At 45.8% G+C, this 24,907-nt stretch overlaps 1 protein-coding gene across 4 annotated transcripts in view; it reads right to left on the bottom strand.

The window, feature by feature from the left end:
* The window catches only part of ARID1A (AT-rich interaction domain 1A), a 62,250-nt gene that overhangs the window by 14,273 nt on the left and 23,070 nt on the right, over nucleotides 1-24,907 (bottom strand). For all 4 annotated transcript variants that reach the window (XM_026062511.1, XM_026062509.1, XM_026062510.1 and 1 more), the window contains 8 exons: nucleotides 24,181-24,642; nucleotides 22,894-23,007; nucleotides 7,314-7,554; nucleotides 6,831-6,920; nucleotides 5,956-6,123; nucleotides 5,008-5,323; nucleotides 3,577-3,722; nucleotides 3,382-3,491 (listed from right to left, as the gene is read on the bottom strand). In XM_026062511.1, the coding sequence (XP_025918296.1) occupies nucleotides 3,382-3,491; nucleotides 3,577-3,722; nucleotides 5,008-5,323; nucleotides 5,956-6,123; nucleotides 6,831-6,920; nucleotides 7,314-7,554; nucleotides 22,894-23,007; nucleotides 24,181-24,642 (1,647 nt within the window). The remainder of the gene's footprint in view (nucleotides 1-3,381; nucleotides 3,492-3,576; nucleotides 3,723-5,007; nucleotides 5,324-5,955; nucleotides 6,124-6,830; nucleotides 6,921-7,313; nucleotides 7,555-22,893; nucleotides 23,008-24,180; nucleotides 24,643-24,907) is intronic.

Here is a 24,907-nt window from a genome sequence, read left to right on the forward strand (position 1 = left end):
CACCCAAAGGGAGCCCTTCTAATTGGTTCACAGGAAAATTTGTTGGGCTTGACCACATACCACATGCAGTCAACTAGGCAAATAAGCAAACTTCAAGGCACAACAGCTGTGGATTTTAAGGCTACAATGATGAAATTTCATAACTGATGTCAGAACTGATGAAAGCCTCTAACAGGCTCTGACTTCAGTTTTAGTAAACCTGATTTCCTTGTCACCTTAGAGGAGCTGCCACAACAGTTACACACACAGCCAAACTCTTTCAGGTGCTGTAATGCCAAAGTGTCCTGCCCTTCAGTGATGTGTGAGATGTCCTAGTAATGAGATATTCCTACTAGAAGTCCAACTTATTTTCTTTAGACCAGAAAAAACTTATACACTTGAAAGTTATGAGCTGCAGCCAGTCTTGATCTAACAAGGGCATGAAAGAGGCTGATGCACCATTCTGAACGTCAAATCAAACAGCATGCTTATTAAGCCCAGCACGTGGTATTGGCCTCTTTGGGGAAAAAACCTAACAGAAGTAAAATTAACATTCCTGAACTCAAAAGCACTACTGTGTGTTTCATGTTCTGGAGGAAAGTCCATTAGCACGAGATAATCCTTGAATAGTGCAGGCCAGGAAGACACAACATCCCCTATTTGCAGGTTCCAGGATCTCCTGGTTCAAGAGCATTCAAGTCCTTGTTTCTCCTAAATAGAAAGGCAGCTGCCAGAACACATGAGCAGAAGTGAGAGATCTTCTAAATCTTCCTAAAGACTCTCGTACTGGTGTTAAACTTGCAGAGTGTGTATTTTCCTTCAGGTAGCAGAAAAGGAGACTAAGGGCTCAGGGTTAGAAATGGCTTTTTTGGAGGTACTTTTGAAACCGTAACAGTATCACAAAGAAAAATACTCCTTGAAGAACTTGTTTGCTTCCTTCTTCTGGCTTTAATACAGGAATTAGTAAGAGGTTTGTTTGTGAAACAACTGCAGCACTCTAGTTTACCACCTCCCAGCTGAGAGGGGATAACTGACTAATTCTGAGCCTGAACCAGAAACAAACCCAGGTTTGTTTATACTTCTTTTGGCAGTTTCATCATGATGGGTGATAATTCCTAAAACCACAAAGTTGTTTTGCAGTTGAGTCTGATTACTCCCAAAGGGCTAGGAAACACTCCTGGAAGCCCTGGGAGGAAAGGGCTTTCCTTCTTTTCTGAACTGAAGAGTTGATGAATCTTCAGTTGTTTGAATCTTCCTGACAAATCCTGAAGAACCTCTTGGAACCACTGGCACAGCCCGAGCACAGCCCATTGGGCTGGACACATCAAGGGCAGGTCATGTTGAATCTCCTTACACCTAGCACTTCGACTAGATGGTCTTTACCTTTCCGAGACCACTTCTGATTCAAGCCGCAGTCTGTAATTAGCTATGAATAGCATCTGGAGGCTCAAAAAATGCTGACTCAGAAGATGCATCTGTTCAGGTACCTTCTCCCCAGTTAGTAAAGGCAAGACTGACCCAGGAATAAAATGAGAACATACAAATTCCTGGAGATGGACAGGGGAAGAATGGCACTTCCTCCCAGCCGGCTCAAACATTAGAGGAGATGCCAACATACGCCACAAATCTCCTGCAGGTCGCAGCAGCCCCTGGATGACAGATGCCCAGGTATTTAGAGATGTGGACCACTTCTCAAGGTGTATCAGGCATCTGTTAGAAATTCTAGATGGAGACCTGAATTCCTGAGTCCTCAACAGAAGAGGACATGTGAACAACAGAAAAGTCCCTTTCCCAGCCTTCCTGATGGCTTATGGGTCTCTGTAAAGGATGGCAGGGTCTCCTCATTCAATGGCTCGCATGGCTCATGCTTTTGATTCTAGCTTTTACACCTCTCCAGGGCACACCATGGTCAGCTCAGGCCAGATTTACAGAAGTTTTTTTCTAGGATCTGGGTGTTCTATCCACAAGGCTCAGCACATGGGGCAACACCTGAGATCTAACACGATCTCCAAATATACTGTGGTCAGCTACATAACCATGGACGTATTCATTCGTTTAAGTATAATCATGCTTTCCTAATCTAATCACTGGCAACTCCAAACCCTTTTTGCTTCCAGCTTTTTCTTCATAGGTGAAAGGCAGGGAAGAGGGACCCGAAGTCTTCTAATACAGACTTTAAGAAGGGTGCTAACATGCCCAAAAGCTGAGTGTATACAAGGAACTGGAACCTCCTAATGTTAATGTGAATGTGGACAACACTAGGTACAGAGTGATGCTGGGCTAGAAGACAACACTGGGCACTAAGTGTCAGGGAAAACACTGGGTGCAGAGCAGAAAATGAGCCCTGTGCGTATTGATACACCCTCACACAAAATGCCAACGTGCTGCCAAGCATTCAAGACAGCCATCTTGCAATGAATTTGCATAACAGCACTGCGTTAGTTGCAACATATTGATAAACCCCCCAGCGACAGGTAACAGCACAGACAGACTAACTGTCATGATGCAGGAGCACAACACTGAATAACGCTGTGCCTACCACAGAGCCAGGGAGCATGGCTCTACCAATGAGACACCACAGTCCTGGGGTCTAGCTTATGTCCCACGGTAACTATTCCTGCCCTTAAAGGTCAAACATCTCTGAGAGCTGAAGGAATTTTAACCTTGCAGTGAGAGACTGAAACCCAAAAGGAAGAAGTGTGCCCTGATGGCATCTGTAGAGAATTCAGGTGTAGCTGTTCCTGCATCACCGGCCCCATACAGGATTCAAATACAGCAGAACATATAATAACAAGTAGATGGTACCTCCCTGAGAACCAAGGTGTGTGCACCCATGGCAGGAAAGGGGAATGTGATATCTACACTCAGATTTGGATGGGGAGACCAAAGTATCTCCTTGGGAAGAGATGATCTTCTTATGGGTTTGTACTACACATCACAAATACAGGCTCCTGAACAGTGCCTTTATTAACATATGTTGATATTTAGTGGTTTTTAAACAGGAGTAATACATTGCAAATATAGCCAGAGCCTACTCTAAAACACACTTACACATACATTTTGAGACACTTATTTCTTTAATTATGCTCCAAAGCATAACACATCCCAAAAGAGGATATCCAACTCACTCGCTACACTCTTGAGCAAGAGCCATGGTTGCAAGTAGCAGTCAGATCACATATTACAAGGACAACCATGCTAATGAGAAGTCTGTTCAGGGTAAGAAAGGCAAATCAAATAAGGTTTCTCTCAGGAAACACACTCACTAGATAGATACCATGTTCAACCCAAGTTAACACATGACAGTTTTATTTCCCTGGACACTGGGGAAGATGGGAGTCAGTTTAAAAAAAAAAAAAAAAAAAAAAAAAAAAAAAAAATCAGAAAACCAAAACATTTTACCTTTGACTTTGATTCTGCTTTTGGCGTCCCATCTGCTTTATTGTTCATTTTAGTAGCAGGTGTTAACTTGGCATCCCCAAGACCCATCATTTCAGGACTTGCTGCCATCCCTAGGAAGTTAAACAGAAGCTTTAACACTGATTTTAATCTAGTACCATGAAATCAGTGCAACTCCCAACAACCAGTGAGGCTTACCTGCAGAGTTGTTGGCCATATTGCCACCCATCGGATAGGGTGGGCCCTGGGGGTTTATCATGCCAGCCATACTGTTAATTCCCTGTCCGTAAGGAGGTCCAGTCCCCATCATCCCCCCTTGGTTCATGTTGGGATAACCAGGAGGCCTAAAGGACAGGAACAAACAGACTTTTATTCCAAATATTAAACACTAACATCTTATCTTCTACCGAAAAAGGTTTGCTAAAAGAGACCTTCTGCAGAAGAAGTAGAGAAGTGACTTTCTCCAGATCACCCTTCCACCAGAACTTACCAAAGATCAGGCGCTCCTGTAAAGCTTAACTACTCTAGACCCCAAGCCTCACTCTCAAAAGAAAAGGAGATGTAAACCATTTTGAAAGAGGGACTTCAGTTCTGAACATTTTCACCCTTTATCTTGGTCTACTGCATCCCCAAGCTGAACTTCATTTCAGCTGTTAAGTCACCTATACAGGGAACAACAGATCTGCAAATTTTGCAGCTCTTCGCATTTAAGTGAAAATATACTATTTGTATAGATGGGCAGGGCAGTGTCCCAGCAAAATTTAATGATTCTTCTTTCTTTTCTCCTTGTTACCCATATAAGCTACATAGCTTTACATGTATGTATCAGGCAACTTTGTACACAACTGTCACTGAAGCTTGTTATTCAAAGGGGCAACTTTGATGCCTTTATTGGCGTTTGGGAACTTGACCTCTTAGCAATCATAGGTAACATCAGGCAGTGAACTGAGCAGAAAAAAAAAAGCCCCTTAAGACAAGCCAGCATAAAGAGCACAATGCCCAGACAGACCACAAATACATCCAAATCTAACAGCTTTACTGGGGGAACCCGATTTATAAGCAAGTTCATGGCTCTCATGGCATTCTGATAGGCAACATATACCTACTCTGAAATGTAGAATTAAAAAAAAAAAAAAAACAAAAACCACAGAACATAGCTGCAAAATTTAGTGCTGAATTCCAGCTCTCATTTCATAGCTGCTTATTAAGACCCTAAAAGGAAAAAGTTCATTACACTGGACGAGCAATGCCTTGGTTGAGACAAATGCAGCTGGATGGCTGTCTGCTAGATTTATGGGCTCTACCACACACACAGCATCTTGTAAGTCACTGATCCAACGAAGTAGACCAGAAAGCCAAAACAACTGAAGGGATATCCAAGTTAAACAGATTTCTCTTACGAATATTGAAAATTCCCTAAGCATGTCATTGACGGCATATTCAAAAACACTGCTCATCCAAGTTTTATTCTTTTTCTTTTGTAACACTTGAGATTGATGAATATGCCTCCAAGGGCATATATATTCAGGATTCCCCCACCTCTGGGTTATTTCATCCACAGCTTTAAAACCCACAGATACGACACGGGGAAGGGACCTAACAGAGTCCAAAGGAAATCTCATTCCTTACCTGGTCTGGATGGAGTTGGCAGCAACATGCATAGCGGCAGCAGCCGCCTCTTGTGCTTTGCGGTTCATGCCACCTGGTGGGGGGCACATCCCTGTGCCCACCTGAGGAGGCATATTCGCCATGTTAGGTCCATAAGGTCTGTTCCCCATGGTCGCATGGCTCATCCTCCCTGGGGGAAGCCCACTGTATGGTGGCACACCAGTCTGCCCATGCATCTGGCTCCCTGCTCCCATCGGGTTCATGTTTCCTCCCATTCCTGGACTGGGGTAGTTGGCATTGGACATAGCATTGTAGTTTGGCTGCCTGGGATAACCTCCTAAGGAGATAAAAAGAGGGGGGAAGACAACATCATTCAACTAGTTAGTTTATGAATCACTATAAAAATCTTCAATCAGCAAATATTTAAAGATCACTAACAGAGATGAGGGGGAGTGTTAACACCTCAACAAAAAGTCAAAGCATTTGGATATAAGCCACATAAAATGTGTTTTGACACAGCCAAGTAACAACATCGATTCAAAAGCTGCCTGAAACTCTCCCAAACCTCAACAGAGCAAAGTGAGCTAAATGATCCAGGACAGGATGCAGAAAATTCACTTAACCCTTTCCAAAACACGTAACACTATCAAACTTCTTCCTCTCTAAAGAGGACTGGATCTTCTTCTCCACTGCACTGGAGGCAGTACCTACATCTTTTTAAACCAGGAGGAAGGATCCTGCATTTAGAAGTGCAACTAGCTCTGAAAGCAGCATATTTCATCAATCTCGAACATGATACACAAAGCACTGTTCCTTCCAGCTTATAAGGAGTGTATTGTTTTGCATTACCCACGCATTAAGAGGAGACAAACACACACAGTTTATCAAAGACAAGAGATATTACAGTAGACACAGGTCTTGTGCATTTCTGAGCTCAGTTGCCACCTTGAGGAGCTCGCTGCGCCTCACCTTGAGGTCCGTACTGCCCGCTCTGGGGTCCGTAGCTCCCCATGGAGTTCTGCTGGTACGGCCCCATTCCAGCGTGCATCTGTCCTCCAGAAGACTGACGGGGAGATAAGGCTGAGCCGGGCTGGGGCGAGCTGTACTGGGGCATCTGAGGATTCCTCTGCATGTAACCTGGGCACCAGAGAGAGGAGCAGACAATTATTAGTGCAGCTATTCAGAGGTGCCACTGGACACACGTTCTTATGTAACAGCAGTCTCCAGGACCCACTAACAAAATCCTTCCAGCAACAGCCTCGACAGATTTTACAACAGTTGCTAGCAAGGAGCTCATGTTCTCCATCAGGACAATATACTCAAATTCCTGTTTTTACCAGGGAAAAACTACTGTCACAGGAGTAGACAAAACAACTCAGCAAATCCTTATTTTTTTATTTTTATTTTTTACTTTTTTTGGAAAGGTGACAACTATATACTTTCAGCCATAAAAGCTGAAATTATACATGTCCCCCCACACACTTTATTCTCTTATGGGGCAAAGGCACACAATATCATTGCAAGCAGCCCTCATTTTGAAGTATAAGGTCATGGACCTTGGACAAGCAACATGCACAGAAACGTGTTTCAAAAGCCAGAGAAAACACCTTACAAGTCAAACCACTAGCTTGGATGAAACATTAAAGAGGCTAAAGGATGGCCAACAGCTGAATTTCCTGCAATGTGCCTGAAACACTCGCAGCTTCTAAAGCTGGGGCAGCTTTTTTTAGCACTATATCACCACAGAATCCATGCCATCAAGCCAGGTATTTTTTAATTACATATCTAGCTTTACAAACTCTTTATGGCTCTTTTAGTTAAATCTTTTAATTCATGTCACACACCTCGATCTTGCGCTATGCTTGACTGGTTCATGGAAGGATGCATGATACTGTCCGACTGGCCGCTAGGCGGTCGGGGTGGCATCTGATTGCCTATGCAACAGAAAGGAGGGTGGTTAGTCAGAAAAAAACCCTGCATGCCAAAAAATCCAGGATGCAAGAGTATTAAATACCAGAACTACGAACATTTTCAAGAGAATGGCATGTCTGCCCCAGCAAGGGAAAACAACAGCAAGGGGAAGATCAGTCACATTAATATTTCCTTATTAAACCTTGGAAAAACGATGCTGTTGGTTTGCTAGCCAGCCCACCCTTCTTACTGCATGCTTTACGGCTGTGTTTTAAAACAAACAAAATGAAATCACAAGATCTCGATGACCACGTAATACTGTCACTGGCCAATTCTCCTCACTGGCTATTTTAATTCACTTTTCAGCTGCATGAGGCAGTTGCATCAAAGGATTGACACATGTCAAATAGCATTACCTGGTACTGCAGCAGGTGAAAGTGGACCAGAGCGGGACTGAGCAACACTAGCAGGAGATCCAACAGGGGACGGGGAGGGTCCTCTGATGCCTGGCAGGTGAGGAGAGGTATGTGGAGAGAAAGGAGACTGAGCTGGGTTACTCTGCTCTCCTTGACTGCTGGAAATCCCTGATGTGCTTACTCCAGGACTCAGGGCTCCTTCTGTACCCATGGGCAGATCATCTATTGAACCAGACAGGTCCTGCAATACACAGAGAAACAGATCAGGCAAAAATAAAGAGACATGGGATTGTTCCCTCATCTACCACCATGAAAGAGTGCGTTTCCCCCTTAGGCTTACTACAAATAGAAATCAATGAACCCGGTTCATGTTATTGTCAGCTACAAAGCTGCTGCACCGGCTGAGGTAACTGCCAAATGCGTCTTATCCTGCTGCTTGTTCCTGAACCCAAGAGTTCCCTAGCTGGTTTGCTGAGTGCTTGCTGATGGTCCAGACAACTGGCCAATTCTCTTATTTGTTTCTTTTAATTCAGTTTAGAGGCTAGAAATTAAAGAATGCATCAACGATACACGTGAAACTGCAAATCGGGGAGATGGTCCACGTGATCACGACTTGGAAGAGAAATGTGGCTTGGCCTTTGAAAGGCAGAGAACTCCTGTCTCCCTGTAATTAATTCATAAACCTCAGATGAGCTGGGAAGCTACTCACTTGAGATGGATAAAAACAAAATAAATACAGAGATTTAAAAGAAAACTGTAAAACATTTTTCAGGGTTCCCACTGCTCCTCCTTCAGAGATAGCAAAAACTAGCGATTACAATGTCAGCTTTTAAACTTCAGCTTTTGAAGGTAAGGCTAGAAAACACCTTTCCTAGCGCATGTATCCACCCTAAAAAAGAGGAGCATGAAAAGCCTGTTTAAGAGAGCTGAAATCTCCAATTGCCACAACAGTAGCCACAAAACTACAACACCAAAAAAATCCGTCGGCAAGTCGGTGAAATGGGGACGCTTCCGAGCAGATGTCATTCAAACCCAACATATGCAACTGTACTGGCTGTTTGATAATAAGGTGCATCATCTATTCAGACTTGGCCTGGAGTAAATGAATGAGTTACAGACCAAGACCAAGAAAGATGAATAGGCAGCGGTGGCACATTTGAACAGAACACCGGGAAGTCGTAACTATTCCAGTGATTAGATAAAATCTCTGCCAGAGATTCAAAGGATCGCAGCAGGTGAAGAAGTGGCAGACCCAAGCTCACCCGGACTTCACCTACCCTTTGCAAGTCTGTCAGAGCAATCAACCCTGGATGAGAAGTGCTCTGGCCTGTGCCCTGAAGTCATTTCAGATCTGAACAGGATTCAGCTGACCAGCCCGAGCAGAGCCAACCTCATTTCAAACACCATGCAGAAAGGCTAAGCCAACTGATAAATAACTTGGGCGCTCTGGTCTCATTTACACTGGCTGGATGATTTCTTGTTTAGCAGCAGTTCAGATAACACTTTCCCAGCTCTGTGCAACACGGAAGGACCTCAGACACAAGATACTGCAAAGTTATCGGTCTTCAGAAGCAAGCAAGAGCCCTATCACTCTGTAAGACCTGTCTGCCAGGTGATGTGTGAAAAGGCTCTGACAGCATGTCCCAGCATCTCGGCCGGAGAGCAGTACTTCACCACCTCTTAGGAAGTGGAAAATTGGAGTAATATAAGAATAAAAAAGCCCCAGCAGATATCCAGCCACCTCATCACACTCGTTGGATAGATGGTGACATTCAAAAGGACAAGCAAATGGGAGAGTTGGGTATCGGCTGGACAGCACGCAGATGTCTGTTGCAGTAGTGCAACCTTGACTATTTGAACAGTAGAATTTGGTCAAAGTGCTTCTAACAAATGCTGGCAAATGCTACGTTTGAGCTGCAAACGCCAGACCCTTAGTGGGATGACTTAGTGCATAGTATGTCCTTCCTCCCCTGCCATTACTGCTTGTTTGGCAGATCAATTCCTGCAAGACAGTCTCAGAGGTATATCTGCTTACTGCTGCAGTATTATCTTCCTGAAAAAAAAAAGCTTTGTTTTATTTCAATGAAAGCTACAAATTTGCAGAAAAAGCCTAAAAATAATGTCTATGAGAACTTGCAATTTGCATTACCTTCCTATTGTAACATCAAAAGCATTGCTAGCTACTTGTTTCTTTTTCTGCAGACAACTTTGACAAAACCCACATTTGTACTGCAAAGCCATCTGAAGTGGGAGTAAAGGGACAGTATTTCCAACATTTTGCATTAAAAAACATCAACCAACACAAACAACAAAGAGCAAAAAGCTCCTTTCCCCTCTGTAACTGCTATTTAAGAGGGAGATTAATCACACCTAACTTCAGCCCTTGGTGTAAGCTGTGCATAGTCAGAGGGGTTCACAATGTCCAGAAGCCAATTCAGTCCAACCTAAAACTATTTCTAATGTCTGCTGGCATTCTCCTGAAATACTTTAAGCTACTTTTAGGCTGAATCACCATATGCATCCAAACACTCCATTTTCATTCTGAGAGAAACAAAGTTGGAGGCCAAAACCCCTTTGCAGCTGTAAAATCCTCCATCACCAGCTTTGTCAGACCTGTGTTGGAGAGCGAAGTACAGCATTTCAGAGCTATTAAACCTTTACGCCAGAGGGGCAGAGCAGAGAGCTACTTAGGTGAGCGACTTTAGGCTCAGTGGAGAAACACAAACGTACATGTGAGACAGAATATTGGCATGAAAGGACAGGTAGAGGGCTAGTGTGCAAGGGGAAATGTCAAAACTTCCTTCCGTTATCCGGACTATAAGGGACGTGCTTCTGACCTCCAAGAGGTAAAAGAGGGTGTTTGTCTCCAGGATCTGAGGAGGTCTCTGTCTTCTACATGATACAAGCAATATTCGTACATGAACTGGGCAGAATAAGGGTATACGGCTTGGTAATGACAGGCAATGAATATATCTGCAACACGGAAACGAAGCAGTGTTAAGAACTGTTTGAATATTAACTCCTAAGTAACTAGATAAAAATCTTTAAAGCTGATGCCTTCGACCTGGCCTATGCATCAAAGCTTAACCTAAGTACTGCAAGTCATTTAAAAACATTCAGTTTTAATTAGGCGGGTTAATACAGGGCTGCTGCAGACATGCAAGCGAGGGCCCCTCTGCATTGTTAGCATACCATCATGGACCTCACATATCGGAAAAGTGGGCCTCCCAGCTTTAAGGCTTCGGATCAGACTCTCAGGCAGTTTAAAGACGTTAAAAATGAATCACATGTAAACCCTTCTTGGACGTTAGGGCAATGCGCAGGAACTGAAACAGGACAATACTGTACAAATCACGTAACTCATGAAGCCACTTCCATCTCTAAAGCTTTGTCAAGTTTTATGAATCCCAACAATACAGCCATTCCCCGGCAAAGAAAGGCTCCACCAGCACAGCGGAATTTTTCTAAGTTTGTTATTCAGCTTCCAATTCTGCAGTTCTGTACACTTCTCAGAAAGCACCATTTCTGCGAGGGAAAGGAGAGAAGCAGGGACTGGAACGCCAAAGCGCAAGCAGCTAATCAGCAAGGAGCTGTTTGCCTCCTATCACAGTATCTTCTCAGGATGCCAACCATCAAGGCAAGAGCGTTTTTTTAACCAGACCTAAAGGACACTCAAACTCTGATATTCCATTTACTGAAGTGCACCACAAACTGGGGAGGGGGAATCTTTTTACAGACTGCTTTAAGGACAGCTATAGCAGAGAAGTCCTGGGAAAAAAAAACAAACTAAAAATAAAAGTAAACTTGTTGGAATAACGGAGCCTTACTGCCTTTGGTGGTTTATGGATCAAGCGCAAGGAGGAGAGGGCCAGCGAGGTTTGCTTAGCCCCCGCAGAGGATCAGAGGAGACCTGGAAAGACGCAGCAGCACGAGGAGGGCTCTCCCCTTCCCTCCTCCTCAAGCGCAGCCAATGGAGCCGAGACAGGAGGTGAGCCTCAACAGCAGTAACTCTGCCAACTTGAAGGAAACGTCAGGGTCTGGAGAATTTCCTCACGTGTTTCCAATGTGTTTTTTATGCATTTTATTGCTCATCTGCCATGCAGATCAAAAACGCTGGAGGGATTCCAACTATTTCACACAGAATCTCACACTCCAGGCTGGCTGCAGCCCCAAAGCCTGAGTTTCTTCACTTGAAATACTGCCCAGTGTTATTTTGGGATGTGACCTGATAGCGGAAGCCCACAGGGACCCTGCAACGATAACTGTTCCAGCTGCGACTGGTTGCCCAACCGGCGCCGATGCCAGCACGGGTTTGTCAGCGCTGCTGACAAACAAGGACTCGGCAGCTAACACCTCCTTTTCACACCACAACAAAACCATGCCTGAAATCGCACAAGCCGGTACCCAACCGAGGGGCCGGGGAGCTCGGCTGCCTCAGGGAAAGGGCTGCAAGTCCTGGCACGACCCACACAAGGGCGCTGGGCAGTTTGGGCTGCAAATAGCAAGGGTGTTTTTATACGAAAAAGGGCCCCACCATTCCACTATCTGATACCAGCTCATTTGTTAAGCAAACGCAGAGATGAAACAAGGAGAAATACTTAAGATCAAGGTAAGACAACCCCAGAGGAGGGCAGATCCCGGGTGGTCCTCCGGCCCGTGCCCACTGAGCGGGGCCGGCGGCTCCCAACCTACTCCCCTGCCCAGCTCCGGTGCGAGCGCACACGGAAAGAGCAGGGGAAGAGGAAGGAGCGCAGTCGGGCTGTAATGATCGGCGGCACTATCAGATCACTAGATAGCACTCAAGGAAATTATGAGCTGAAGACGAGCATGTGCCGGAGCTTAGAAATTCTGTAAAGCCAGTTGTTTCCATAAAGACGCGTACAAGCAAACCCAGAGAACAACGGCTGAATTTCTTCCCCGATTCTTTCTGAAAGGGAAAAAGCCTCTTCATTGCTTCTGACTAATTGCAATACCGACTTTCTATTACAATTTCATTTTCTCTGCAGTTGCTTTTCCACTCATTCAAGAACTATCAACACTCAAAAACCACAAGCTTGTCCTTTCCTTCCCCTTCATTTCCACACCCAAAATGCCTCAATCCACTCTATCACAAAAATTACGCAGCTGACTGGCAAGCCAGGATCTCCCCGCTATTCTGGGGAGCTGTGTAGACTGGTTCCTCCTTCTACAGCCCAGACAACCGAATCTTGCATCTTCTGCTTCACAAAGCACGGGTCTCATCACACAAAGTGGCCTGGAGACCTCACACGCTCCACTTACACTAGACTTAAAGACTTGCTTCACAGCTTGAAGGTGCACAGAACCACCTTGCAAAGCTGGCTTGAGGTTTCCACAACTGACAGAAGGGTCTGGACAGGGGCCTAACTCCCCCTCGTCCCCCACTGCCTTCCTCCTTACCATGTGTCCCCTTTGGATTGTTTCCCCGACAAAAACTAAAGTTAGAGTTGGGGATCCTAACTTAAGCTACAGTAGACAGTGAATTTATACATAATTTTTTTTTAGGAGTTAGAATATTCTATCTCCAAAGTTTTGTCTTGTCGACAAACTGAAGAGACTTCTTATCCTTTTGCTTTAACAGGTCTCCCATCCCATAATAAAAGCACCACTCAATTACAGAACCTGAGACTAGATAAAAATCCGATGAGAACTGTGTTTTTCAGTCTCGGAGCTGAAAAGGCACCAACTCCAGCTTACTGGAGGCATCCTGACAAGGGCCCACGCTCCCACAGGCCTGGGTCACCCCCAGTTTGATTTCACTGCCATGTTTCGTGAACCATCAGCACGTACCATCACAGACATGAACCCCACCAAACACGGGCTCTCAGCATTTGTTAGGAAGCTGCTGGCTAGCTGAACGTCCTTGGCAGGAACATAAAGACCTATGGCTGCCACGAGAAGGAACAGAACTATTCCATAGCCAAAGCACATTTCCAGAAGTCCTTCCTACCCCAAAAATACACAAGTTGCCCCAGGGAGAGCCACCATTCAGCTCGCTCCATGACTGGGTGTTGTGCAGAGGGGAATGATCGCTCTGTACAGCGCCAAAAACACCTTCTGGATGACCGTTGTTCTTCGTGTGTGTACAGGCTGGGCAAGAGAAAGGGGAGGAGGAAGGATGCGTGCAGAATCTCTCTTCAATAAAACCTCCCTCAACCTAGAATATTTCTGGAATTTAAAATGAACTCAAAGATCCTGTTAACAAACGCTTTGCTCCTGTCTGTTCTGTACCCTGTCATACCTGGGGGAGGAGTGGGGTAGAAACCAAAAATACATATTTTTGAGCTGTAAGTTTACCTGTTATTTATTTTGGGTTTATACACGTGCAGGAAGCATGCTCAACCACATTCCCAAGCTACCCAAGATGACTAAAAACTAATGAAATACTATCAAAGTCTAGCAATACAAGCTGGTGTCCCCTTGACCACGTACAGCTTTCCATGCCACTGCCATAGCTCTTATATCTTACTCTCCTAAGCACGGAAAAAGTTTGTTTTAGTTTAATAGGGGAAGATAACTTTCTCCTGGCATAAAAAACAGGGAATGCTTAGAAGAAAAATCACTACCATAGTAGCATGAGTCTGCACAGTGCACCTCTTCCATGCCTTCGTGAAAGCTTCAGGTTCATAGCCTGGTCTCTTCCCTTAAATACCCTTCAAAACAGGATAAAGATCAGTGACCAGAAGGAACAAAGAACTTTAATTATGTAACAAAATCACTGGTTTTGCCCCTCAAATATGTCCATGAAAATTCAGCCTCTGATCTGAGCAAGGACCACATGTGAGCAACTACAAACTAGACACTTCTTGTGTTCTGCATCAAGCTCTTCTGGGGACAAATCTAAGGTCCTGATTACAAAACTAAGGATGTGTAAAAATGTTTAAGTCCTATTACATGCCACTTACTTCCTTTATTTTAAAGATTGCTTGCAGGAGTAAGTAATAGACTTTTACTACTTCAAGGGAAAAACACCAGCCCACTAAAACAAATATCAGTACAGTAACACTATCAAGGCTGCAGTCTCTGCTAGATGGAGTCCATATTCCCTTCCCTTATGAGGAGTTTAAGCTCCTCTCGGGCATCAGTGCTGACAATTACAAACCTAAGATGGGGACCAGAACATACAAGAGAGATTTGTACAGTTTCCTTGCTCAAAAATGAAGCTGAAAAGCTCATTCTTCCAGGCTGGCTTTAGACAAACTGGTAGAAGCTGCTGGCTCTAGCTGCACTGCAGGAAAAAGAGCATTTGGAAAGGAGGCTGGCAGGAGGAGGGGCTCGGTGTCACACAAGAAATTTTACTCTGATTGCAAAAATAAGCCGCTGTTCTAATCCACCCCAGTAAATCTAGGTGAGTCTGGCCGTTTGGCAGAAAGCAGGTACAAAATAAAAAGGAAGGAAGGTAGACGGAAGTGCTGCTGGCTTTACTACATTCCTGCAATGGGAGCCCTTGCAAAACAGCCAGCACTGCTACTGCAGCAGCCATTGATTTTTCAGAGGTCGATACTCCACTCCCACAGATCTGCTCGGCAGGAGCTTTAATCACATCTACTGCTCCTACTCTGTGCCACCCCCCCTTCTCTTCCCCTCCAAATAAAATTAAAAAAGAAAAAAAGGGGCCTTTCCCCCTCCTCCGAACACTGAGCAGACCAGCAATTTTCATATTCTCGCTCTGCCTTCGGAGAGGAGAGACGCAAAAGCTGTAGTTGCAGCATGAACTATGGAAAGAATAACATGATTCATCCACAGAGCAAGATGTCGCCGAAGGGAAACCCACCGCGTGGAAGGCCAGCGTTCCCACCCTGGGCGCTGCGGGTGCTCAGCTCTTCTGCAGGACCCTGGGAAATAAAGCAGCAAAACTCTCCAGAAGGTAGTTTCCTTTTAACCCTTTGAGAGCTGGCTCAGCTTCTGAAAGTATTCCCAGGTTTATCTGAGCATTAATACAACACAGAAAGCATTCAGAGTAACAGTGGGAACGCTTACGTTTTGCTTGCTAGCCTAGTGATGCTGGCTAATGTTAAAGTCGGCCCAGCCATCTAGCAGCAGCAACAAAAAACAAAAGGATAAAAAACTCAAGTTTCAATAGTAACACTGATCCCTTAAAAAAGTTGCAGGAAGAAGCATGCATGACCCCAGGCACAATGAGCAGCACTATCTCAACAGCAGCGAAGGATGTTCTCAGCGACGGTGATTTTTTGGAAGGTGTTTCGGGTGGGTGAGGGCGAGACCTACATGCTGACCACATCAATCAGAAAGGCTGGTCCGACACCAGGCCTTGGGAAGGAAAGTGCAAGTGAGAAACTAGTACAGGTCTCAGATGACAGACCACAACCTGTTTATTTAAAGAGCTTTTGGGTTTTTTCCCAGAGGTTTTTGTTTTTCAAGTGTTCTTCTACTGCAGCCTAAAGACAAACCCCAGATCATAGGCAAAGCTCAATCGCGGCAGAAGCAGGAAGCTCCCCTCTTCTTGCCAGCCATAAGGATATTCCAATTCTGCAGCAGTGCTTCCTCTGCAAGGCACTTTCCAATCTCTGATGTGTTCAATTTAGACTCCAAAGCATTTAGTCATCTCAGCATGTGATTATGCCACCATGCCAACCACATGAGCTTGGGTGGGCAAAGAAATGCAGCAAAGGCAGGAGTTTAAAATAGTTTTAAAAAAATGTTAAAGGCACCTGTTAAAGCCAGTACTTTGGATTTTAAGACGACTCAGCTTTTGGTGTTATCATCAGCCTCTTTGAAACAATTAAGAGAATGACAGAATTAATTTCTAACGAAGCATAAGGAAGAAAGCGATTTTAGGAGAGAACAAGCTTTCTAAAGGCAGCAGATATCTGCCAGCCTGATGAACCTGGCAGCTCCCTCGCGAGAATGGGCTGTTGAGGAGCCCGTTGAAAGCTGGCAGCCCCGTCCTGAAAGCCACCGTACCTGCGGGCAGGCAGCGACGGAGTGGCTGGAAGGGCGGCTGCCGAGCCCTCGGACACGGCCAGCCGGGGCTCTGTAGAAAGGCCTCTTTCATGCACACATCTGTCCTACGCAACGTACCCGCGCTCAGGTACCGCTGGCCTGGATGGGGCCGAGGAGCTGAGGACGCACTTAAAAAGTCAAGGAGATTCTCCTCTCGCAGTAGCTTGGAGCAGCAAGCGTGCACAAGGAGAGGTAAGCAGAGTTTCTATTTTCCCAGGTAAGACTCAGTTTAAAAAAAATAACAACTACACAACTCCTCCTCCAAGCCTTGTACCCACACAGACATGGCAACAGCCCATCGAAGCAGCGCTCGCCGCTGCAGGAAGGGCCGGCGCAGCCAGCCCTGGGCCTGGGCCATGCCCGCGTTCGCGAGCCGCGCAGGGCTGCTTCCTGCGCGGTGTTTGCGCACGCCTCCGAGACGAGTCGATCCGGAACGCCAAAACGGCATGGGCAGGAAAAAGACTTCTGCAAACCGAGAGCTCAGGTGCGTGGCGTTCAAAACGCCAAACGTCAGCCCCGTCCTTTCTCCCTCGGGCCGCTCTGCGCAGCGGACACGGGCTGAGCCGGCGCGGAGCCCCAGCAGCAGCGGGGGCTCCGGCAGGGCTCAGTTTGACGGAAAGGGCGGGGGGGGCGACGTCAGTGCTTGCAACAGGGCCACGGAGGCTCCCGCACGAGTCTCCAGTGCCACCCACTCAGCAGCGAAAAGGAAGTGAAAACCCGACTTCCCCGGCTGACGGTGCCAAGCGGCTCGAGAGGGTCGTTATAAAGCACAGGGTCGCCCCGCCGGGCGCCCGCTTTCCCCGTTACGGTGTAAACTAACGGCTATGTATTTTCAGGCGGCATCAGTTCAGGGGACGCGCGTGACTGAGCCCAGACTATTGTCCGGGATCCAAGATCACAACCGCTCGGCCTACAGCAATTTCCGGATTCGGCACTGGCCCGCCTAGTCGCTCGAGCGGGGCCTCAACCCGGGCGGCAGCGGGGAAGGCCAGCGCCCGGCTTTCGGCCCCCATCGCCCGTGCCGCCCACCTCCCCGCGCCGCCTTTCGGCTGAGCCTGCCGCCGAAACCGCTCCTAAGCCAACGAAAGGCTCCGGCGAGGGGGATCGGCGCAACGCGGCGAGGCAGGAAGCGGAGCTGCGCGGCTCGCGCCCGGAATAGAAACAGGAAACGAGCCCTGCATCGAGCATAGCGCAGCCGGCGGCGGGCGCCCGCGGCCCCGCGCGGCGCCGCTTCCCGGGAGCCGCTCATTGGCTGCGCCGAGCGCCGAGGCCTCGGCACGGCACGGCACGGCACGGCCGCTACGGCCCGGGGGTGGGGAATTTCCTCCCCGCGCACCGGGTCAGATTAGCTCAGCGCCAAGCCCGGAGGAAGGGGTGGGAGGAGAGGAATTGCCACATGGACAAACAGCAGAGCAGCCCCCGAGAAGCAGGTCACGCACACGCCCCCCTCCCAAACACGGCACCGGAGCGGCCGGGAGATTAGGGTAGCTTTGATGGCGGCACGCAGCGCTCTGCAGCGGCTCTTAGCAAAATTAAAAAAAAAATAAAAGGCATGGCCTTCCCCAGAAACCACATAAAAATAACAGTCGCAGTCACACACACTTAGACTTATGAGCTTTGGTCAGGGAAAACCATTTTTAACTCTTTATATCCCCATAACTTGGGCAGAGACCTTTCATACCATCAGAAAGTGGGATGCACCCATCTCTCAGATACCCGTGTCTCAGGTATCGCGCACCCTGGGGCGATACCTCTGGGTGCTACCACCTTTATCTGCACACGGCTGCGATGCCCAGGCACCACGGCGCACAACCAACCTGCTTTGAAATGCACACACCACTAATTCTGCTCTTAAGGGGAGCAATAAGACAAGCTCAGAAGGCCAAACACAAACCAAGCAGAAGCAGGAGGCCACGTCTAAAAAGAGACTGAAGTGACACCCAGATTCTACTATAAAAGTTTGCTTTCCCTTCCCCCAAAAGAAATCCCCAAAATGACTGATACTGAGCTCAAAGAATTTTTAAGAAAAACATTCATTTCCTGGGCTGCACCTTCCTCACCATCCACAGCAGCTTTGAGACTTTTTAGCTGCATTTCAGCCTGTTGTATTGATTATTTCCAGGTCAGGGGATGCAGCTGACGGAGCTCAACTTTATTCCACTTCAAGGACCTACAGAGTACCAGCTGAAGTGACGATCTGGTACAACTGGCAAATCTGACTGGTGCTTTCCTGAGAACCTCCAAAGTGCCCAAATTCAAAAACTACTTAAGGAAGGAAAAAGCAATCAAACAAATCGACCCCCCAAAACTGCTGGGGAGGGAGGGCGTATGCACAGAAGGGCTCCTTCCGCCCAAGCGAAAAACCAGTAGCCTCATTCTTCTCCACCTCTAAGCCCTAATTTTGTCAAATCCATCCTGCAAGGATCCAAGACCAGGATGCATGTTTGGAAGTTAAATGCAGATCAGAAATTTGTTTTGAATCACATTCCTTTCTGCCATTGACAAGTAAGATGCTTTTCAGACCAGAAGTCGGTGACGAACAAACAAGTGAAGCACGGCTGAATGAAAATAAAAGAGTTTTGTAATGGTGTAAAGTACTGAGATTAAAATAATTCCCATTCCCCATCAAAATGAAACTATATTGCCCAGGAAAGGGACGAGGTTTCTCCCTCAGCTGACATAGTACCCTAACCAAAAAAAAGCAAGGACTTTCTGGGATGGAGATTCTGAAACATCTGTACGAGCTGCCTCATTTTGCCATTACACATTTACTGCAAAAAAAACTTAAACGCATCCTTGCCATATTTCCCTGCCGATATCTCTCCTCCTGGTTTGACCAGCAGCCTCATCCCATGGATGACCTTTCCCATCAAAGCACTGCTGAAAATGGTGCCTCTCTCAAAAGTTTCGGTTTCAACAGATAGAAAAACGTCACTGAAGAAATCCCAGGAGATCCAGTGAAAAGCACATGCAGCCAGTAGATACTGGTATCAGAACAATTTTGCTTTATAAACAGCTTTTGGGGCTGATCAGTAAGTCCTGACATCACAGTTATCAACTTCTGTGCTTGGAAAGTTATAAACAGCTTAGGATGGCAACCACTCTTGCTATGCTCCACTCCACATCCACATTCAGAGACGTAAGGAACTTGCACTCGACTCCTTCAAGGCAACCCAAAAGACAGAGACTGGGGCAACATAACGACCTGCTGGATGTTCCCTAACGAGATACAAAATCCCTCCCAACAAACCCAGAACTCCAGTGATCTTTGCAAGAGAACTGATTTGCAATCCAAACGTAACTGGATGTCCTAACACCCTGTTTGCTTCCCTCTACTTGCTACCAGCACCTTTCAAGTCTAAACAAAAAGTAATTAATAGCTGGAAATATTTGATTCCAACAGACTCAGAATCCAAGTCTCAAAAGCTAGAGACTCCAAATAAACTGGATATGACTTGCCAGGAAGAATCCTTTGCTGAAGAGATGAGACTCGGGATTCTCCTGGGAGAAAGAGATTTATACTAAGGATTACTACTCAGCTATTACACCCAGGCACAAAAGACTACACTTCTCCCATACACAATAGCAATCTTAGTTTAGCTGCAATCCTGACAGCAACTCCCTAGGGAAGCAGAGAATTCTTCAGAGAAATTCCTCACCCAGCCAACTACAGGAAAAGAGTACCAGCCAGGACATTCGCACGGATGCATTACTCTTTAAAAGGCATCAGCGAATTCAAGTTAGTGGCAGCATTCTCCCCCAATACTCTAAGTATAATCTTTAGAAAGGGAACAGCAAATCAGGAAATATTTAAGCTAGAAGAGCCTAGTAACACAAGCAGATATGGAAGACCAGACATTTTGCTGCTTACAGATGAGCACATACAGCATTAGAGAAATAAGTAATTTGACTCTTCCGCTGTTAAAAAGTCTGTATATGGGAACATTGTCAGGAAAAAGTTTAGTTAGGGACACAAAAAACGTCACTGGAGAGATAACTTAAAGACCCCCACCCAGAAAGATCAACATGACATTTCTCAGGCAGATCCTAACAAAGCCAGCAAGAGCTGTCACATTGCTCAACTCCTATCAGGGTTACCATACTCACGCTTACATCTCTTGGAGATTACCATCTCCTGAAATGGTGATAGGATCTGCTGAAAAAATATTTCCCCCTTTATTGCTGAAAATCCCAACATTAATACTGAAGCACAACATTAAATGTGGAGCAGCCAAAGACTACTGTGAAGGCTCTAGGTACATAAATTTAACACTTCCTAAGTTAAGGGCCTAAAAGCTGAAATTCCCTATTCCTACTAGAGCTGATCTATGCTTAATTAAAGATGATGCATGGTATGATTTGCCCAGATTCCGAGATACCCAGTGAGCTATGCCACAGTGTCTGCTGAGCCTTGGAAAAGGACTCAGACCTCAAACAAAAAATTAAAAGCCCACTAACTATGCTTCTGTAAATCATATGTATGGCAAAACAGGGATCTAGAAATTCTCCTGAGTAGGATAAAACTTTCTGAAACAGATAAGACTGAGCAATATAAGGAAGATTAAAAGAAACCAGTAACACCCTTCCATGTAGCACTTCTGCTTCTAAGCAGCCCCCATCCAAACTGGGGGACTGATCACTGAAACAAGAGGGTGGCGGTCACAGGGGTCCTCTCTCTAAACCACTCCATGGCATCACCGCCTGATGCACTTCTCACTTTACAGCCGGGGTGCTGATCTTGTCCTACGTACCTGGGGGACAAAGAAATCTGCAACACATACAAGAATAAGGGTGAATTTCTGTGCAGGGGGACGTCTCCTTTTTTTAGCTTTTGCTTACCTAGGAAGAGAAGGCCCAAAAGTACACCAGGCACAGGTAAGCTAAAGACTCACTGATTTCTTAAATGCAAATTATTTGGTGATAGAGTCAGAAAGTCAAGACGACTATAAAATTCAGTTTAAAACACAAAACAAGCCTTATAGCCAGCCAATTCCAAAAGCTGGACCAATTACTTTGTGCCCTGGGTTTCTCTCCAGAAAACCTCCCAGGTACCTGATCAGAAACTGGGGGACATGTTAACATTTAAAAACCTTAAACAGGATCAAATTCCCTCCTTTCTAGGTTCCCCCACTCTTACAGGAGATGGGTATCTTTTCTTAAGCTATCTGGAAAAAGGAAAAGGGCCAAATGCATCTAACCACAAGGTACAAAATAAACTCCCACTTGGTGCTGAGACGAAGCCACTTCTGCTAAGCAGAGCAACTAATTCCTATAATCTGAGTCAGAGGGCGCTGATTGGTAGGATTCATGAAGGCAGTATCAACAATGCCACTAAACAGGACTTCCCACCGTTCAGAGCTACAGCAATTTCTTCAATTACTTCAGTGGCTTCACTTTTCCTACATTCTTCGCCAGAAGATGGGTCACATGGAAGAACTTGTGGAGAGGCAGAGTGGAAAGAAACATGCTATTTAAAAGGATTTCCCCCCAGGCCTCAGAACAAATTAAATCTTTGTAATCAGGGTCCAAAAGGAGGGAAAAAAAGAAGAAAGAAAAAAAAGAAACAACCCACAACTACTCCCACTAGGGGGTCAAAACTAGAATCGCTTTGTATTTTGGGTGACAATCTGTACCCACAATCCAAAGGAATTATTTCAAGGGGCTCGCAACAGACCTGTTACCACTCCTGAAGGCAAAAATAACTCCGCTATATACACAGCTCACTCTCCTTTTACCAATCCAACTGCTGCTTAGAAAGAGATTTAGCCAGTGGCTAAATAAAAAAAAGACTCACTCACTTCCTACTAGGTACAAGTGACAACAACCAGCAGAATCAGAATTTTCAGCAACTCAAACTGTTCTTTCAAGTCAGAAGCACAGACCAACTTGGGCAAACTAACCTCAACTTTTAATCCTTCTCCTCAATTTTCTTGATGGAGTCTTAACCTTAAGTTTAACTATTTTAGTCCAAAAACTGCTGGAACACTAGGTACTAATCTGATACCCAACCGTTCACTGTACATACAGCAAGCAGATTTAGAACACAAAAGGGAAAAAAAATAATTCTCCATCTGCAAAGGAAGGAGCTATCTGTGCCTGATCTTCCTCACTCCAGGTACTAATAAACTTGTCTTTTTCACCAACCGTTCAGTCCAACTGGACCAAAGAAGCTTAAATCGGCAGTATAAGGATCCACTGACACAGAAAGGCAACAGATCTACCAAGCTGCCAACCACCAGAAAAATAGTGGGCTAAATGAACAATAAAATAAAATAAAAATGAGATACCTTGCCCTGAAGGTCAGAGCCTACTCTAGCAGCAATCAGGTACTTCAGACACTGCAAACTGAAAGCTCAAGAAATCTTTTAGCTAGAACATGCAGAGCAGAGTTTTTAGGGTTAAACTTTACTCTTGGATCCATTACTTTTGTAAATTACATTTAATCTCCAGTGGGAAGCCAGAAGCTAATGACTTAGTAAAAAGCACAGGCAGCCTCCATCATTCCCATTTCCATGTGGAATACTACCAGTGCTAATTTATCCTGCTGTGCTTCTGATTGCCCTCGCCCCATTCACTTCTAGATCAGCTCACCACTCACCGGCAGGCTAGAAGGTCTGGACTGAAGATTCAGGTTCATATCTTCTTGCCCTTTACTGGAAGCCAGTGAGGGAGCAGATGATGCCTGGGACCCAAACGAGTCTTGAGACAACTCCTGAAAAATCAAGCAACAGCAAAAAAACATACAAATGGGAATAAAATAAAGGCTCTGCTGGAATCGGTCCGGTATATTCTCACATTGTGGAAGAATTATGTACCCTTGGTGACATTTGCCCAAAACAGGAAATAAGACAGTAAAGAGTTCAAGTCAGCACGCCTACTGCTCTGCAGGAGGACAAACGCTGCTGGACTGCTACAGAGACTGTCAGGACTGGAAGTCTAAAATACGACAAAACAGTAATTCTCTGGCTTTCCCTTATTACAGAACCAGAAGAACAGAGACCGTCTTGGGAGACTGCCCACTTAGCTTCTTGGTCTTCTAACATCTTACAATAGCAGTAAAGTACTTCATTACACAAACAATGCAAGGCAATTAAAAAGAAAAATCTTCCAACTTTTGGGAAGCTACCTTTGATGCGATGCAATGTTTGCTGAAAGGCTTCTAGTTAGCTTTTTGTATAACTGTTACTAAGCCTTGCTGGAAATAAATACAATTAAAAAAAAAAATGCTTCATGATTGTATCTTCCATTCCACAGGCGCACCGCTTTATTTCTCCTCCCTAAAGCCAGGTTTTACATTTAAGAGCAACTCTGCCGTCATCATCTCTGCGTCACTCTGCAAACTAACTGTCTCTTTTTGGCTCCAGTTCCATTTTTGCTGCCATCTGTAAACGTATGTGGAAAAACTCCACCCAAGCAGCAAGGAACTCGAGGAGCTTTCCCATGCTCGTTTCCTCTGTGCGATCAATACGCCTCCTGAAGTCTTGGGCTGAGACACAAAAGCACCAGGAAATAGGTTTTTTTGAAGACTCAGAAGTGCTCTGTTATTGTGCTAAACTGAGTAGCTCTGTAGACCACCTGGAGATATTCCACAGACCACAGTTTGAAAACCGTTCCAGTATGAAATCCTTTAGCCTGGTATTGCCCATCAGCAGCATTTACGCCACACTAGCCTTCAAACTGCAGTATTAACGCAGCTCAGCCTGTTACCACCAAACAGCTAAGAGATACAGATCTAGACACAACAGAGAAGGCAGAACATTTATTATCGTAATCATTGCAGGCAGCATGCTGACGTGCAGTCCAACCAACTCAAATATGTGAAAAGGATTTGCCCAAGTTTCTTAAAAACCACTTACGCAAGGAAACGAAGCGGGAGACGGCCTACCTGAGGAGGGGGGAAGCGTTGCTGGGAGTACGCAGACTGCTGCTGCTGCGGCTGCGATGGAGGGTATGAAGATGACTGCTGAGAAAGAGCCGAGGAAGCCGTCTGCTGGGTTTGTTGCTGCTGCTGGTAGGGCGACTGCGACTGCTGCTGGGAGTAGGGAGGCTGACTCTGTTGATGTTGCTGGGCTGTGGACTGCTGTTGAGGATATGGAGTCGGGGACTGCTGATGGGGTGGCTGGGATTGCTGCTGCGAATAGGCAGGCTGGGATGTCTGCAGCTGTGGAGGTTGAGACTGAGGCTGTTGCTGCTGCTGATAAGAAGGCTGAGAGTGAGGGGTCTGGGATGGAGGCTGCTGGGAGTACGGAGGCTGCTGCTGCTGGGGATGAGGGCTTTGCTGGTTGTAATATGGAGTCTGGCTTTGCTGCCCATATGCACTGGGGCCCTGCTGTCCGTAAGGAGGAATCTACAGAAGAAGAGGGCAGAATTAAACCAGTTAAAAAGGTATTTTACGCACACACGGAAAATGAGATTACGCTCAAGAAGAGACAATTCAGGGACTCGCGCAGAGCGGTTAACTGGGAACATACTGGAAATGCCACTATATAAGGAAACCTCCCAGACAACAGCAGAAGTCACTTGTGTATGACATTTTTCTTGGCAGTAACAAACCATCACTAAATTCTTAGGGATCCCTATCTGACCACCCTTCAACGATAGCAACATCAAAA

Source organism: Apteryx rowi, unplaced genomic scaffold, assembly GCF_003343035.1.
Source record: "Apteryx rowi isolate R43461 unplaced genomic scaffold, aptRow1 scaffold_190, whole genome shotgun sequence".
Classification (NCBI taxonomy): Eukaryota; Metazoa; Chordata; class Aves; order Apterygiformes; family Apterygidae; genus Apteryx; species Apteryx rowi.